The following is a 17,215-nucleotide window of genomic DNA, read 5'->3' on the forward strand; positions in this document are numbered from 1 at the left end:
TCTCATTTCAACTGTTTTGATGAATTTACATTCAGACTGAAGTCGTCCCTCCGCTGCCATTAATCCTCAGAAGCGTTTGTGGGCCTCAGGAGGGGGGGGCACAGCCCAAAATAAATATTGGCAGAAAACAAAAATGTGTCGTCTTCCCCAACCGAGGGGACATAATGATATTCAAAACCAGACCCCCCGCTAAGATGCAAGGCAAACTGTTCCTAAGCAACAAAACACATTTTCCCTCTCTGAGTGCTGCGAACGAGGGTTTCAGAGGAGGTGTGTGTGTGTGTGTGTGTGTGTGTGTGTGTGTGTGTGTGTGTGTGTGTGTGTGTGTGTGTGTGTGTGTGTGTGTGTGTGTGTGTGTGTGTGTGTGTTCCCTCCATGGATTAAGGAGTGTTTGGGAACAGTGGATTCAGACCAGATGCTGCCGTTCACTCAGACGTACGTGACTCAGTGCAGCTGACGGCGGCTATGAGCGACGATGGAGAACCAGCTTCTGACGCTAACATAGAAGTCATTCTGAGTCCGTTTCTTCTGCGGTCGCTGCAAAGCACAAGTCCAGATACACTCTGGATCAGCGTTACCTCTCTAACACCAGAGGGGTCACCACACAGAGTCCTCAAAGCTGGACATGGATGAGCCACATGTGTCCAACTGGAGGCCCGGGGGTCAAATGTGGCCCGCCACATCATTTTATGTGGCCCCTCGAGAGCAAAAAGGTCATAAATAGGTCAAACATGTACTTGGACCAAAAACTACATTTCCCACAATGCATTAATTAAGCCCATTTTAACTTCATGTCCTAACTTGTGTCTGATGTTATTTTTCTTTATTGATTGATAGTTTGATCCTTGATTGATGGAGTTCTGTGGGTTTAATAACCTGACAAATGAAAAGGATTTTTGTTAGAACAGAGAAACAAACAAACATGTTTTTTCTGTCTAACTGTAATGTTTGGAACTAGAATCAGTCAGAAATTCAGTTATTTAACATTAAGGAGTAGTTACATTTAGTTACATTACATTTAGTTACATTACATTTAGTTACATTACATTTAGTTACATTACATTTAGTTACATTACATTTAGTTACATTACATTTAGTTACATTGGTAAGTTACATCTGGCCGTTTGAGGAGAACCATTACGTTCATGTGACCCTCGGGAAAATGAGTTTGACACCCCTGATATAGACCTTCACCCCTCAGTAGACAGCAATGTGATAATGTGTGACATTAGCACATGACTGTACTCCTAGCTAAAGACCAAAACCTAAAGAAACCCAAACATTAAAATGTATGAAACACTAATAATACCCAGCATTCATTGAGTTATACCATGCTGACAGCTGATATGTTGCCTAAGACTGCCCCCTAGTGGTGCAACGCTGCAAATCAAACTCCATGAGCATTTGTAGATCACAAAGACTCAAAAACCTTTCTTCACGAGTTTACATTGTGTAAAGTTTTTTTAAGAACTGACCTTTTGATCTAGTTCATATTATTTACTGTTTCACAAATGACAGAATTATAACATTTGCACGTTTGCATTTATAAATTTGGTTTGAATGGCCAAACCCGTGAAACCAGTCCGTTCAAACAGATGATAAATGTGACAAACTGACAATAAGGATAGAAAGAAAATCTTTATGTACTAAATTCAAAAAGAAAGTTTGCAAGAATGATTTAGAATTCTCTGCATGCATCACCACATAAACAACGTCAGCTTTTAGTAATTATTGGGGTAGTTCTTTAACAAGTACTCCGCCTGAAATGACACAAATCGAAAGAGAAGATCACAATCAGAATATAGTGAGGGCAGACGTGAAGAATGAGTTAAGGACTTGCAGATTGTCGTACCAAGAAGTCGACGGGGTCCGGCGGCTGGACGGTGCAGCATTCCATCAGGCCCTGGCTCAGAATGGGAAGGACGTTTCTCATCAGGTAGCTCCTCATGGAGGTGGACTGATCGTCCAGCAGCGCCTTCTCCTGCCGCCTCAGCTCCTCCAGACCCTTCGACTGAAACACATTCATTCACCAAGCATCATATAATGTCAGGTCGTTCCTCTTCTGTGTGAGTTTTTCTTTATTTGGCTCTCGTTGATTGAGTGAATGATCTCTGGAAACTTGCCCTCATCCCACTGCTACATCTTTTCCATTAAAGCTGACATTCAGCATTCAGATGTTTTGCTATGTCAGCCAAAACAAGAAAAAAATCCAAGTCTGCCATCCATTTGGTGTTTGATAGTTTTTGCTTCGGTGGTCCCTTTTCACAAAGAAAAAAAAAACCCCATCAAATTTCCACATTAAGAGAAAAAAGAATCTCCAAAAATGAACCTCCACATTCAGCCTTGATTTGACTTTCATGTGTATTATTATGCATAGGCATGAATCATTTTAGTATGGACAAGGAGACGCTCTCATGGCATATTTGGCAAACAGTTATTTCAGCTTTCTGTGTGAAAATATTGTAATTTCCACCTTTCCTGGAAGCTGCAGCTTCACTGTCAACACGACGCTGCCCCCATGTGGTGAGAAAAGGAACTGCAGGCTCAATTTGTGTTCAGCGTGTTGGGCTATATAACACATTTCAGACATTTATGTTAATGCAAAGCTAAATAAAGCTGTAAATCGTCTGCTTGGACTAAAATAACACACAACAAGTGTCCCACCAGTGAAGGGGCTTTCCATTTTTTACCCATCTATGCTCCAGTGGATTTGACATCTGTTCATAAAATGATCAGAATGCTATTTCACAAATAAACTCACAGTCGTTGTCTGCAGGGATCGGTCTGGTGTGTTTCCTGATGTATTAGAGGTGTGACACCTGGTACCTGCTCAGGAGTTACCTACAGCATGTATGTGTGTGTGTGTGTGTGTGTGTGTGTGTGTGTGTGTGTGTGTGTGTGTGTGTGTGTGTGTGTGTGTGTGTGTGTGTGTGTGTGTGTGTGTGTGTGTGTGTGTGTGTGTGTGTGTGTTGTGTGTGTGTGTGTGTGTGTGTGTGTGTGTGTGTGTGTGTGTGTGTGTGTGTGTGTGTGTGTGTGTGTGTGTGTGTGTGTGTGTGTGTGTGTGTGTGTGTGTGTGTGTGTGTGTGTGTGTGTGTGTGTGTGTGTATGTGTGTGTGTGTGTGTGTGTGTGTGTGTGTGTGTGTGTGAGCTTTGGATGTGTGGAAGAACACAAAGCATCCGCTGCACAGTCACTTCATATACAATTGTATATAATTATAATTATAATTCATAAGAAATAAAAAAATAAGAAATAAAAAAACAAAAAACAACAACAGTATTTACAATTTACATTTAAAATGAGGTATATGGTTGGTATAATTATATATATATATATATATATATATATATATATATATATATATATATATATATATATATATATATATATATATATATATATATATATATATATATATGATAAACTATCTGCTGAATATAGTATATTCAGATATACAGTGATCCCTCCATACTCATGGTTAATGTGTTCTAGGAACCATTAAAAAAAAAATCCGCAATTAGAGCAACAAACTATTTTATTATTTACAGTAATTTAATCGTTTCTGCCCCCCCCCCCCCACACACACACACATACACTGATATTAAACCACCTTCTATCTGTATTACCTTTAAAACACTCTGATAGACTGTTTAAAACACTTTTGTGTCTGAGACTCACAGAACGTAGCGCACTTCCTGATGCCGTCAGCCAATAGAATGTGTGAACGGTATCACATGACTGCCTATAATCAGCGGTGAGGTGAGGTTGTGTGTGTCGATACGTGAATGCGTGAGGGATTGCTGTAGTCAGGAGCAGACTGACTTACCCACTCCTCCCATCCTGCCGCTCCGTGTCCGGTCTCCTCCTCCTCCCTCCTCCTCTCCTCAGCCTTCATCTCCTCCATCCTCAGGCCGTCTTCCTCCTTCCTCCTCTTCTCTTCCTGCACCTCCCGGCTGCTGGAGCCATAGTTCCTGGGTTCTCCCAGCCTGTCGAAGATCTTCTGCATCAGCAGACAGTCGGTCTCCTGGCTGTCGGTCACCTCTGGATGAGAGGTAGACGAAGAACACAGGCTGGTTCAGCACACGTATGTGGTCAAAGGACCTTCTGCACACGCCACACCTGATTGATTACCCAGGTACAGAGGGGCGACGTCCAGCTCATCAAAGTAGTTAACGACAGTTTCCTGTTCCAGGCCTCTCTGTCGGTAGGCGGCCAGTTCTCGGAGGAAGTTCTCCTCCTCGTAGTTCAACTTCTGCACCGCTTTCTGAGGCAGGTTTTGCACACGTTCCATTAGGAATTCATCTGATGCATCCAGACACAACACGAGATCTGTGGCACACACACACGCACGCACGCACGCACGCACGCACGCACGCACGCACACACACACACACACACACACACGCACGCACGCACGCACGCACGCACGCACGCACGCACGCACACACACACACACACACACACACACACACACACACACACACACACGAGGGATCATTAGCAAAACAACAAATCGGACACCAACACGTTCAACCTTGTTTTAAGACTCATGGAGATATTCTTGTGGTTTGACAATCTGCAGCCCTACGAGGCTAAAAGCCAGGGTCAACTGTATAGATGCACAGGGTTGAGGCAGGAAGGGCATCCAGTGCAAAAAGCATGACCAAAAAATGACGTTTGTAGATATTTTTGTGTCAAAATCTTTCTTAAATAGTCTGTGTGTGTGTGTGTGTGTGTGTGTGTGTGTGTGTGTGTGTGTGTGTGTGTGTGTGTGTGTGTGTGTGTGTGTGTGTGTGTGTGTGTGTGTGTGTGTGTGTGTGTGTGTGTGTGTGTGTGTGTGTGTGTGTGTGTGTGTGTGTGTGTGTGTGTGTGTGTGTGTGTGTTAACAGGGTCATTATGACTACAATGAACTCCAGAGACCTGGAATAATCCCCTTGCTGTATGAAGACTCCTCTGATATTCCATCTTCTGACTCACATTCTTCAATGAAAAAGAGAGGAAACATAACAGATTTGCAAATTTGCAGCATTTTGCAAATAATACAATTTGTGCAATAAACTTCCGGTCCTGGCGGTGCACCAGTAGGAGCCTCGTGTCGGCGTCTCACCACAGAACAGCTCCTTCGCTTGTTCGTATGTTGAGGGAAAGCCGTCCAGAACAAAACCCTGGTTTCTGCACGGGTTGGACATCAACTTGTCCTTCATCACTCTCAGCAAAACATGGTCGTCCAGAAGACCTGATGAAGGAACAGGCTGACATTATGTTGTGGGACATGAATACTCAAAGGCCATTCTACTTTATAAAAGCTGTAAAAGGCTAATTTTACAATCAGGAAAAAGAAAGATTAACAACTCACACCCTGTAAAATTAGTTGTTTTTTGATTAAAAATTAATCCGTTGGGAACTAATAAAGTTTTCTGAATTGAATTGAAAATATAGTAATCACATGCCAACACAACCTGACTGTAAGTTCCTGCTCATGAATGTTTGCGTGTGGAGACACGGAAAACAGGTTAACAAACAGCTATCAACACCAAATGTGTAACAAAAATGTGTTTACTGTGCATACGTGAAGCTGTCATAATGAAGTGGTCGATGTGCGACTAAACATCGATTCCCTTTTTAGGAATTGCTGTAGAAAATTACATGGAATTTGTAAAACTGTCTTATTTAGAAATACTTATAATTTAGTAGTGAATATTTCTTGTAGTAGTCAGTACTCAACATATCGTATACATGTGCACCAGTTCGTACCTCCATTCTCCTCCATGCTGTCCTTCAGGCTGCTGAGCAGCTTCTCGGCCTCTGCTGCTGAGTCGTCATATTCTGCATCTGGATCAGCATTCTTAACAGCATCACTCTGGAAAACCATCAACTCTCCGTTGAGACGGCGATATAACAAATTTAATTTTAATTTTAATTTTAATTTTAATTTTAATTTTAATTTTAATTTTAATTTTAATTTTAATTTTAATTTTAATTTTAATTTTTAATGTTAATTTTAATTTTAATTTTAATTTTAATTTTAATTTTAATTTTAATTTTAATTTTAATTTTTAATTTAATTTAATTTAATCAAAATTAAATTAAATTCTGGAAAACCAACTCTCCGTTGAGACAGCGATATAACACGTGTCCATCATGATCATGTCATGGATGTGCGTCGTCCCCATCTAGAACACGTGTGTTAATGTTTCTTATAAAAAGCTCACTAGTTGTGCGAGGGTTTCAGAGATGGTCTCCTTCACTGTGATGTAATGCAGTTGGTAGAAGTTGCAGATCTCTTTGGACATCGAGGTCTTCCCCACCGCAGGAGGACCCAGGACACAAATACGTAAAGGCTGGGAAGAATAATCTGGCATGGATTAAACAGCACAACTTCATCTACATCTTTAGTACTGGTGCATTCTCTAGATTAGAACACGTTTTCACTACCTGGAGTCTCCTGGTGTCCCGGTATTCCTCCACCACCAGCTCCATGTTCTCAACCAGACCAGACTCACACCTCCAGCTGATGGAGAACAGCTCCTTCACGTGGACACCTTCCATACGGAGGTTAACTGTCAGGGAATCAATCTCCATTACCTGTCAGGGAAAGGAAGGAAAGAAACTTCCTGTCATATTTAAATCATTTGTTTTCTGGGAGTGAGATGAAGAAGGATCAATGTCAATCTCTCGTCTACGTGTTGTCATCTAAATGGACTGAACTAGAAGAAATGTGCTTTTATTTTGGAGGAACACACACAGAATGGTTTTTTTCTCCGTGGCTTTCACACGTCAGCATGGTTCCACAATGTAGATAAAAATACAAATGAAAACACAGACGGTGTCCAAACGTTGTTCCTTTTAGGTACCAAAAAACAAAAAATAAACAACAACAAAAAAAAACAAGATTGTAGAGTTTAGACATTTACTGGGCAGAACGAGATAACTAATTTATCTTAGTTTGTTCAGTTCAGATTAATTTATTTTTTATTTTAAAGCTTTTGTTTTTCAGTGACAACGACACACAGTGAAATGTTGGTATCATTGTATGTACTGTATATCTCAAGGTATTTCTAATACTACAGTGCAGTACTATGTTGTGTGGTAGTGCATGGATGTAAATGTGAGCTGTGAAAAGAAGTTTTTTCTCCGTCCACCTTCTTATTTCATACATTTGGTATTTCCAACTGGGAGGCGCTCAAGCCTCGGTAATCCCAGCTCCCTCGCTGCTGGGATTATTCATGGTCACTTAGAATGACTCACTGACCATGAAAGATTACTTCTGGGATTTGGAATCACATTGTCATCATTAGTAGCTTGATAATAAGAATGAACTCTCTTTAACAGGTACATACACTCAGGTCTTTCACGAGGTAGGCTTCCTCAAAAGCTCTTTTCTGGGTTTTCCCTGGTCCCAGTGCCGAGGAGACGGTCTGGTGGAAGGAAATACACATGCAAAGTAATATCTCAAGTTTTACAAAAGTACTGTATGAATATGAATATAAGATCTCCTAATGTTGTTTTTGCATAAAAATTAAAATACCATGTTTCACATTGGTCAGTCTAATCTGAACTTTCTGTTCATACATGAGAGCATCTCTTCATCTAGGATAACACACACCTTCACTATGTCCTCCAGGGTGTTGTTGGAATTGTCCACAGCCAGCAGGTAATATGGCTTAGGCTGATGTTCAATCACTTTTTGAATCACACTTAAAAAGAAAATATAACGTAGAAATATGTACTAGAAATAACATTCAAGCCAACATAAATAGTATTTATGAAATCCTTTAACAAATCAGGATTAAAGACAACAGTATAACTTTTCATGTGTGTGTGTGTGTGTGTGTGTGTGTGTGTGTGTGTGTGTGTGTGTGTGTGTGTGTGTGTGTGTGTGTGTGTGTGTGTGTGTGTGTCCAACCTTGCTAAATCATGGATGTGAATTGTTGGAATGATGTTGCTGCCATCTCCAAACACGGGTATCTCCTTTTCCTGTCCCAGCCATGATGTCTAGAAATACACATTATTACAATTAACCCTTGAGAACGGTTTAGACCAAAAAAGTGACATTTTTGTTGCTTTTTTGTCTTTCTGTCCCAATAAATCAGTCAGTTGAAAGGCTAAATATATGAAAAATTGACAGTAATTTTCTTTCATCTTTATTTTCTAAATTCCTTAATGCCTGTCATTGGTAGTGTATAGAATAGCAGATTTTCATTGTGTACACACAATACCTAAATTATAACCACTTTTTTTTTTTAAATTTTTGGGTGGTCCTGGAAGACATTAATTTTATTCATTATAATTTTATTCAATCATTATAATTTTTTGGACCTAACCTAAGTACAATTTTGGAACATGGCAGAGCCCAATCTAAATGTCACCCATTAGAGACCCAGTGATATCTAGAATGGGAAAATAAAGTGGGTTTTGTGTGGAGCCATAATAACATTTGACAGTAGTTCCACCTTCAAATCTTACCTTGAAAAAGAAGTGGAAGACTTGCTCTCCCATCCCGTACTGAAGTCCTGAGGCCAACACGTATGTTGGAAAAAGCTTTTTGTTCTGGAAGCAGAACCCACGTTACAATCAATCACACCTTTAAATGATGTAATAACTACGGGAATTTGAAACTTACCGTTTTGCCCATTTTGACGACCCTCTTCTCCAGTTCAATGTGTTGTTGGAAGTTGGGATGTGCTTTTCGTCTCCAGAACAATTCATCAATGAAAGGAAGCTCTGGATCCTCCTGTCACACAATACACAAAACAATCAAACAACATCGCACTTATTCATCCATATGATCAGAGTGTAAGTATACCCAGGACACCATAAAAAATGCAGTTTTTAATTTCACGATTAGTACTCACTAAAGGACCAAATATTCTCCTTCTGGAGTAAACGATGGAATGTGTTTACTTCTAACACACAAGAAGCATCTCATTTGTCCACACACACAACTTCACGACATGTAAACACACGTTAAGGGAACAAATAAAACCCAGATGTATTTTTGTACGAACACTATGGTCAATACAAAGAGCAAATTAACTTGAGAAAAGTCTCAAATCACTTTCACCATGAACTTTAGCTTGGCTTATTATTATTATGTTAGGATGAACAGAGATATGTGTGTACTTACACAATCCACTGGTTTACTGCAGGCCCACGTCATCACAGTGGAGATGAGGATGAACATCTTTGGTGCAGAAAAGTGGCTCATTTTATTGTGGAGGGCTGCAAAAGACATACATTAATAATTGTGCATTTTTTATAATATTAATTAAATAAATTAATTTAACCTTTAGATTATTTTGGTACATTGCTATTTTGAACCGTCCATTCAGTCCCAACAGACGTGCGTGTTTGCAAACGTTTTCATCAGTTCTTGGAGTGACTTCTTGTTAGTGACCTTTATTATTACGATTGTAATAAAGCCATAATAATCTGAGATATTAACCATCATTTATCAGAGCTATAACCTTGCAAAGCCAGGTTTTTAAAAGCTTTTTGAAAGGCTGTTGTGTGTGTGTGTGTGTGTGTGTGTGTGTGTGTGTGTGTGTGTGTGTGTGTGTGTGTATGTATATATATATATATATATAAAAATGTCCCTCTCACCCTTGTGGGGGTGGTATCTGTGTGTCATCCTCAAGCTCGGGTCCTCTACCAGAGGCCTGGGAGTCTGAGGGTTCTGCGCAGTATCTTAGCTGTTCCTAGGACTGCGCTCTTCTGGACTGAGGCTTCAGATGTTGTTCCAGGAATCTGCTGGAGCCACTCTTCCAGTTTGGGGGTCACTGCCCCAAGTGCTCCTACTACCACGGGGACCACATTAACCTTGACCTTCCACATCTGTTCCAGCTGTTCTTTCAACCCTTGGTACTTCTCAATCTTTTCGTGTTCCTTCTTCCTGATGTTGGCGTCAGCTGGAATCGCCACATCTGTCACCACTGCTCTCTTCTGCTCTTTGTCCATCACCACTATGTCCGGTTTGTTAGCCAGTAGCTGTTTGTCGGTCTGGAAGCTGAAGTCCCACAGGATCTTAGCCTTGCCGTTCTCAACCACCTTCGGTGGTATGTCCCATTGGGATTTGGGTACTTCTAGTCCATACCGGGTACAGATGTTCCTGTACACTATCACAGCTACTTGGTTGTGCCTTTCCATGTATGCTGAGCTGGCGAGCATCTTACACCCTGCTACCACATGCTGGACTGACTCTGGGGCTTCTTTACATAGCCTGCACCTTGGGTCAGATCTACTGTGGTAGATATTGGCCTCTATTGCCCTTGTACTTAGGGCCTGTTCTTGTGCTGCCATGATCAGTGCCTCTGTGCTGTCTGTCAGTCCAGCTTTATTCAGCCATTGGTAGGTCTTCTTGATATCAGCCACTTCCTCTATCTGACGGTGGTACATGCCGTGTAGGGGCTTGTCCCTCCATGCTGTCTCCTCCTCCTCCTCGTCCTCCTCAGGCTTCTGCTGTCTATGACATTCACTGAGCAGTTCATCTGTTGGGGCCATCTTCCTGATGTACTCTTGGATTTTTGATGTCTCATCCTGGACAGTGGCCCTGATGCTCACTAGTCCTCGGCCTCCCTCTTTCCGCTTAGTGTACAGCCTCAGGATGCTGGACTTGGGGTGAAACCCTCCATGCATGGTGAGGAGCTTTCTAGTCTTGATATCTGTGGCTTCTATCTCCTCCTTTGGCCAGCTTATGATCCCAGCGGGGTATCTGATGACCGGCAGTGCATACATGTTGATGGCTCGGACCTTGTTCTTGCCATTCAGCTGACTTCTCAGGACTTGCCTTACTCTCTGGAGGTATTTGGCTGTGAATGACTTCCTTGCGGCCTCCTCATGGTTGCCATTAGCCTGTGGGATTCCAAGATATTTGTAGCTGTTCTTGATGTCTTCTATCCTGCCCCCTGGTAGGTTGACCCCTTCAGTTCTGATCATCTTGCCTCTTCTTGATACCATCCGGCCACATTTGTCTAATCCGAATGACATCCCTATGTCGTCGCTGTAGATCCTGGTGGTGTGGATCAGTGAGTCAATTTCTCGCTCATTCCTGGCATACAGCTTGATGTCATCCATGTAGAGGAGATGGCTGATTGTTGTCCCGCTTCGGAATTGGTATCCGTAGCCACTCTTTGTGATGATGTGACTGAGGGGGTTCAGGCCTATGCAGAACAGCAGTGGTGATAGTGCATCCCCTTGGTATATGCCACACTTGATGTTAACTTGGGCAATTGGCTTGGAGTTAGTCTCCAGGGTTGTCTTCCACTTCCCCATTGAGTTCTTGATGAAGGCTCTTAGTGTCCTGTTGATCTTATACAGTTCCAGACATTCCAGTATCCACGTGTGTGGCATTGAGTCGTAGGCTTTCTGGTAGTCAATCCAGGCGGTGCACAAGTTGGTCTGCCTATTCTTACAGTCTCTGTGTACTGCTCTGTCCACCAGTAGCTGGTGCTTGGCTCCCCTGGTGTTACTACCAACTCCTTTCTGTGTCCCACTCATGTATTGATCCATGTGCCTACTCATCTTAGCGGCCATGATGCCTGACAGGAGCTTCCATGTTGTACTGAGACAGGTTATTGGCCGGTAGTTGGATGGGGTAGATTCCTTCTGTGGGTCTTTCATGATCAGGACTGTCCTGCCTTCAGTCAACCATTCTGGGTGCGTCCCATCCCTTAGCAGCTGGTTCATTTGTGCTGCTAGACGCTCGTGGAGTGGTGTCAGCTTCTTTAGCCAGTATGTATGGATCATATCGGGGCCCGGTGCTGACCAACTCTTCATCTTTGACACTCTTTCTTGGATGTCTGCCATTGAGATGGTTACTGGTTCTTGTTCTGGGAGGCAGCTGTGGTCAGTCCTTAGGTCCACTAGCCACTGGGCATCGGTGTTGTGTGATGCTACTCTTTCCCATATGCCCTTCCAGTATTTCTCCACCTCAGCTCTTGGTGGGTCTGGCCGGATGCTATTTCCCTGCCACTGAGAGTACACCTTTGGTGTGGTTAAGTCAATTGACTTGAATGCAGGAGGTTGTGGGTTCGAATCCCGGTCGGGACAAACACTATCCAGTCAACGTACACACAAAAAATGCAGAAAGGGGCGTGGTCTGGAATGCAGGAGGGCGTGGGCGTGGCTTTGAACCCCAGACATGGTGGGCACTATCCAGTGAGGGTCCTTAGGCAAGACCCTTAATGCTATACGAGCCTACCTCAAACATGAGTGAACACAATAATGACAGAGTCATACCGGCTCGGACGTCGCCCGGGTTAACAAGGTCCGCGTCAGATGCAAGGGAACCAGGGCAATGTGATGAGAAATGGGCTACTGGAACAAGACACACATGGACAAGGGCGGAGAATACGGAGTTGTTGGAATGCTACTACACAAGTAATCCCAGAGAGAGGGGATATATGGGGCGGATGTGGGACCAATGGATGCTTCGAAACCCACAATCAAGGCTAACGAAGAAACAGCTGTTAGCCCAGTGTTCCAACATCCATAACCGAAAACTGCTGTCACAACTAGAGATCGATGAAATACAACAACAATGCTACGGCAAGGGGGAGCCAGGACGCCAGGTCAGCGGGGGGATATCACCCCCCCCACAATCCGTGATTGGGTACCAAGCCCCAAGACACATACACAGCCTCAATACAAGAGCTGCTGACCTGCGAAGGAAGATCGTGACCCAAATGGAAACCTGGAGCCTCCGACAAATACCGAAGCTAAGTTGTCAAGTACCTTCAGAAGATCTGCTAGAAGATGTGAATGCTGCAATAAGAACCATCCCCACAGGGAACATAACTGAGACCAACAAGCTGATCCACAGTACAGCAACAGTAATCCTCGAGATGCTGGGATATAAGACAACACAGGGCATAACAAACAATATTATATATATATATATATATATATATATATATATATATATATATATATATATATATATATGTATATATTTGTGTGTGTGTGTAAAATAAAGATAAATAATAATTAAATAATAACATAAATATCCTGTCTATAAAACTAGTTAGTCTATATATTTTTTCCCATGTGCATTAACATTAATGGACTAACTTTGAGTACTTTGCAGAAAATAAACAAATAACGTGTTTATTTTGAGGGTTTTTTTTATGAAATAATTTCAGTCAACAACACAGTAAACTATCAACCAGCAGGTACTCACCTGACAGTGCCCAGGAAGCCTCTTTCAGCTGCTCAGCATGCTGGGTAATGTTGTAGATGATGACGTCACAGTCCATCAGTTTGAGAAGTCGCTCATCTTGGTTCAGCTGCTTCCAACAACGACAACAAGCTGTTGTTCAGTCCGACCGGACATGCTGACAGGTGATTGGACCACACCGGACAGGTGACTCACCTGCTCCACCTGCTGCGCGTGAGCTCCGTCCTCCTCCAATCCGTCACCAGCAGCTCCGACAACGTGATAGGCTCTGCTCCGGTCTGACGTCACTCGCTCCTCTTCCTCAGTTTCTGGATCGGGAGTTTCGACCACACATCGGGACAGAAACTACCGACAACACAGTGATGACGACACATGTTCACTCACTCCCTCTACGTCACTAGTCTGGTGATGACGTCAGATTTACCTGGGCGATCTGTCCGGACGAATACGAGTTAATGTCGTTGATGAAGACTCGTTTAGGTGAGAGTCGGAGCTGCTCGGTACTTTCCGCCATGTCAGCCTGAGTGATGGTGTTGTCCCGTTGTCATGGAGACAAGATCACAGCACGGAGATCAGATCAGTGTGGCTTTAAAGGCTTTAAAGTCACATGACCCACAGACAGGTGATCACGTGTGTATCCCTCCACACAGACCCAACTGTTGGAACCTACACGTGGATTATATATATCACAGATTTATATTAGATAGATAGATACTTTATTAATCCCGGAGGAAATTGTATATATCCACTGCTCAGGCATTACATAACGAATAATACTGGACAAATTATTATTTATTATTATTTATTTATTTATTATATTGAATTAAAATATTTACTCACTTTTACATTTGAGTCTGGAGCATGACCAGCTGCTGTGCAGCACAAACATGATCAATAGTAATGACAGATAAAATGTGGTTTGTATGAATTATTAGTTAGAATTCATTAAAGTAATCATCTCAAGTAAAAAAATATTTTTTAATGGAAGCGCAAAGAGAATTAATTTGTCATTCATCTTGTTAAAAACAACTGTTGATATTCATTATTGAAGATTCCACAAAGAAGTTTTTTTTTATATTATAAGGATCATATTTATTTTTCCATATAAATTAAATTGCTTGATGTCTTGAAGGATTTTTTTCTGCATAAGCAGGTGACAGCACTTCAAACAGTAGACAGGATCACCCATGTGATCAATACACAGCCTCCTGACACAATACCGAACATTAAATACAACTCACAGGTTTGGGTCGGATTCTTTATAAACAGTTTTCTGTCTATGCTCTCACCTCAGATTAAGGCCCAGATTAAATGCCCAGTATTGACAGTATGTCTTCACTGCTAAAATTCAAAATAATAACTTTTATTTGGATATTGTCTGTGTCGGTTCTCAGTCATCCAGGTCGACGTAAATCAAGAAGAGCATAAAAGAATCAGCTGGACTTTTTTTTAGGTTGGTTGAAGATGTTTCACCTCTCACCTTAGAGTCTTCAGTTCTCACTAAATCTAAATCATATATGTGTCCTCTGTCTTTATAGATATCATAATGAACCTGGACATCAGCTTTTCAGAACTCTCTTTTCTCTATTCTCTATTCTGACCAGTTGGCTGTTCATCTTTTCTTACCAGAGATTGTCTTCACCTCATAGGAGCAATGGCATCAATAACATTTTCAATTTTACAACTAAAATGATCTACAAGGTCTTTGACAGACACAGGGGAGGGGTGGTATGACAGAGGAGGCCTGAAGGAATATTTCACTGGTGTTTTCAGTGATATATCGTTTTGTGATTACTTCTGTTTGAACCTGTGTGTGCGTGGAGACAGCACTCTCAAAGAAAACACAGGAATGATCAGAGAGCAACATCAGTCACCACAACCTCAGAAATGTTTAGACATTTGGAAATGATGAAGTGAGCTGAGAATGAAGCCACTCACATCAGCGACATGACGAGTGACAGGTGTGTTCAGATCTTGGCTCATTCTACCTGATCCTTTCCCTTATGGTGATGCAGGCTGACCTAATGTATGTTCTATAGGCTCTGAGGTGTATTTGACTCTGATGGACTGCAGGCTGCTTATGAGGTGCTCTATAGGTCTGTCATGTTGACAAAGGAGCTGAGTCCAAAGACGAAGCTCTTGATTTACCGGTCAAACTTCATTCCTACTCTCACCTTTGGTCTTGAGCTTTTGGTCATGACCGAAAGGACAAGATCCTGGATAGAAGCGGCTGAAAAGAGGCTCCTCCGTAGAGTGGCTGGACTCAGCCTTAGAGAACGGGCGAGGAGCTCAGTCACCAGGGAGGAACTCAGAGAGGAGCTGCTACTCCTCCAGCTGAGGTGGTTCGGGCATCTGTTCCAGATGCCTCCTGGCCGCCTATTCTAGGTATGTCCTACTGGGAGGAGATCTCAGGGAGACCTATGTCTCTTGGACGGTCTGGAAACGCCTCAGGATCCCCCCCAGAAGAGCTGGATGAGGTGTCTGGGGAGAGTTAATAAGGACTACCCAGCTGATTGTTAGCTCTGCGACCCAGCCCCAGATCAACAGTTGTCATCAGCAGGTGGCGGATCAGTTAAACATGATGTGTCCATTCTGGAAATATCATGCAGAACATCGACCCGCTTCATATTCTCTCCTGTTGGTTCACTGATTATTGATTGATTGAGTGAACTTGTCCTGTTTCACTGCCTGCTCCGGTCTGCCCCGCCCAACCTCGTCTGTGTCCACCTGACCCCGATTGTGTTTCTGTACCTGTGTCCTGTCACTCCCACGTTCATGACAGACGTTTGTAATTAACGAGCAAGGTGAGATTCACGTTTAGTGATATTCCTCTATATCAACCTGCTGTTTCTCTCCCCGTAAGATCTTTATGTTCATTTTGTTCCCATTCCTTTTCATTTTTTCTATTTCTTTTATTCCAGAAAGGAAGTCATCCAGAACCCAACCACACTCTGAACCTGAAGTCATCTGCAGAAACAAACACCACAACGTTTTCACACAACAGAAGCTTTATTTTAATTCCAGATCACATCTGACAGATTTCATGACTTGTTCCCATCTGAGGAGCAGCCTTGTCTTCATTTTGTACCCCTGTTATCATCGGAGTGCCAGATGTCGTCTGAACCAACTCTCACAACCATGTCGCCGGTATGGTTCAAGATTACACTGCAATTTTCAGCTTCGTCTCTGGCAATGTCGGTATGCCACAAACGTTTTCCATCCTTATCGTACATGACCAGGTCACAGTTTGCCTCCAACACAAACGAACGTTCAATCCACTGGTATCAGAACACCACGTATGTATCTGACGAGAGTTGTTGATCACAAAGTTTCTATCCTCCTGTCAGCAGAAACGGGGTTCATTGGTTAGGATTAGGATTAGGATTGGGGACAGGGTTAGGATTAGGGACAGGGCTAGGGACAGCGTCAGGGTCAGGGACAGACGTTGGTCATCCTGATGAGGTTACTCACCTGGAAAATCGCCTTCCACCATCCGCTTGGAGCTACCAGGGTACCTCCCAGGGCCAGCTCCTGATTTTTTGTCCAGAAAGGAGCTCATGATTTGGTGGAAGAAAAGCTGTGTTGTTAGTGTGAAACGCTGCAGAACTTCGTCAGCGAAGACGTGAATACTCACAGGCTTGAAGGTGTTTCAGTCGTCAGAAAGTGAGAGAGACTGGTGAGGTGAGGGGCGTTTGCATCAGCCCTCTTTGGTGCACAGGGCCACCACTACTTGCTCTACCTGTTCTCCATCAGCATCATGATGGGTCGTGATGAGTGGGTAGTTTATTTTCCCCTGTGGGGATGAAGGTGACATGGAACCAAACAGCTGCTTTGAGGTAGAACACAATGACAGCTGAGCTGACATTAATCACTGATCTCCATTTTCAACTGCTAAGATCATCGACAGCTCGTCTGTGGAATCATGCAGCATTGACTGATTCAGTAAAGGACTAACTGATCAGCATCCGCCTCCGGGAGGATTTGGATTCGCTCATTGCCCTAGGATTGACAAAAGACTCTCCGAACTATACCAGGAATGGGGC

At 42.7% G+C, this 17,215-nt stretch overlaps 1 protein-coding gene across 1 annotated transcript; it reads right to left on the bottom strand.

The window, feature by feature from the left end:
* Positions 1-1,002: 1,002 nt before the first annotated feature.
* ak7b (adenylate kinase 7b) lies at positions 1,003-13,686 on the bottom strand. The gene is made up of 18 exons (XM_068339095.1): positions 13,597-13,686; positions 13,368-13,517; positions 13,176-13,281; positions 9,126-9,220; positions 8,622-8,732; positions 8,465-8,548; positions 7,905-7,993; positions 7,605-7,695; positions 7,339-7,416; positions 6,434-6,583; positions 6,211-6,339; positions 5,753-5,858; positions 5,106-5,234; positions 4,919-4,978; positions 4,130-4,327; positions 3,825-4,039; positions 1,853-2,011; positions 1,003-1,760 (listed from the first exon to the last, which is right to left on the bottom strand). The coding sequence occupies exons 1-18, from the start codon at positions 13,684-13,686 to the stop codon at positions 1,722-1,724; spliced, it is 2,079 nt and encodes a 692-aa protein (XP_068195196.1). The 3' UTR covers positions 1,003-1,721.
* Between the last annotated feature and the right edge of the window lie 3,529 nt (positions 13,687-17,215).

This window comes from Antennarius striatus, chromosome 17 (assembly GCF_040054535.1).
Source record: "Antennarius striatus isolate MH-2024 chromosome 17, ASM4005453v1, whole genome shotgun sequence".
In the NCBI taxonomy this organism is placed as follows: domain Eukaryota; kingdom Metazoa; phylum Chordata; class Actinopteri; order Lophiiformes; family Antennariidae; genus Antennarius; species Antennarius striatus.

Excerpts from the sequence above, each read along its gene's own strand:
- ak7b (XM_068339095.1), bottom strand. The coding sequence starts at position 13,686 with ATGGCGGAAAGTACCGAGCAGCTCCGACTCTCACCTAAACGAGTCTTC. Across the intron at positions 13,518-13,596 it reads CGTCCGGACAGATCGCCCAG|TTTCTGTCCCGATGTGTGGT; the intron begins GTAAATCTGACG and ends TGTTGTCGGTAG. Across the intron at positions 8,733-9,125 it reads GCAGTAAACCAGTGGATTGT|GAGGATCCAGAGCTTCCTTT; the intron begins GTAAGTACACAC and ends ATTGTGTGACAG.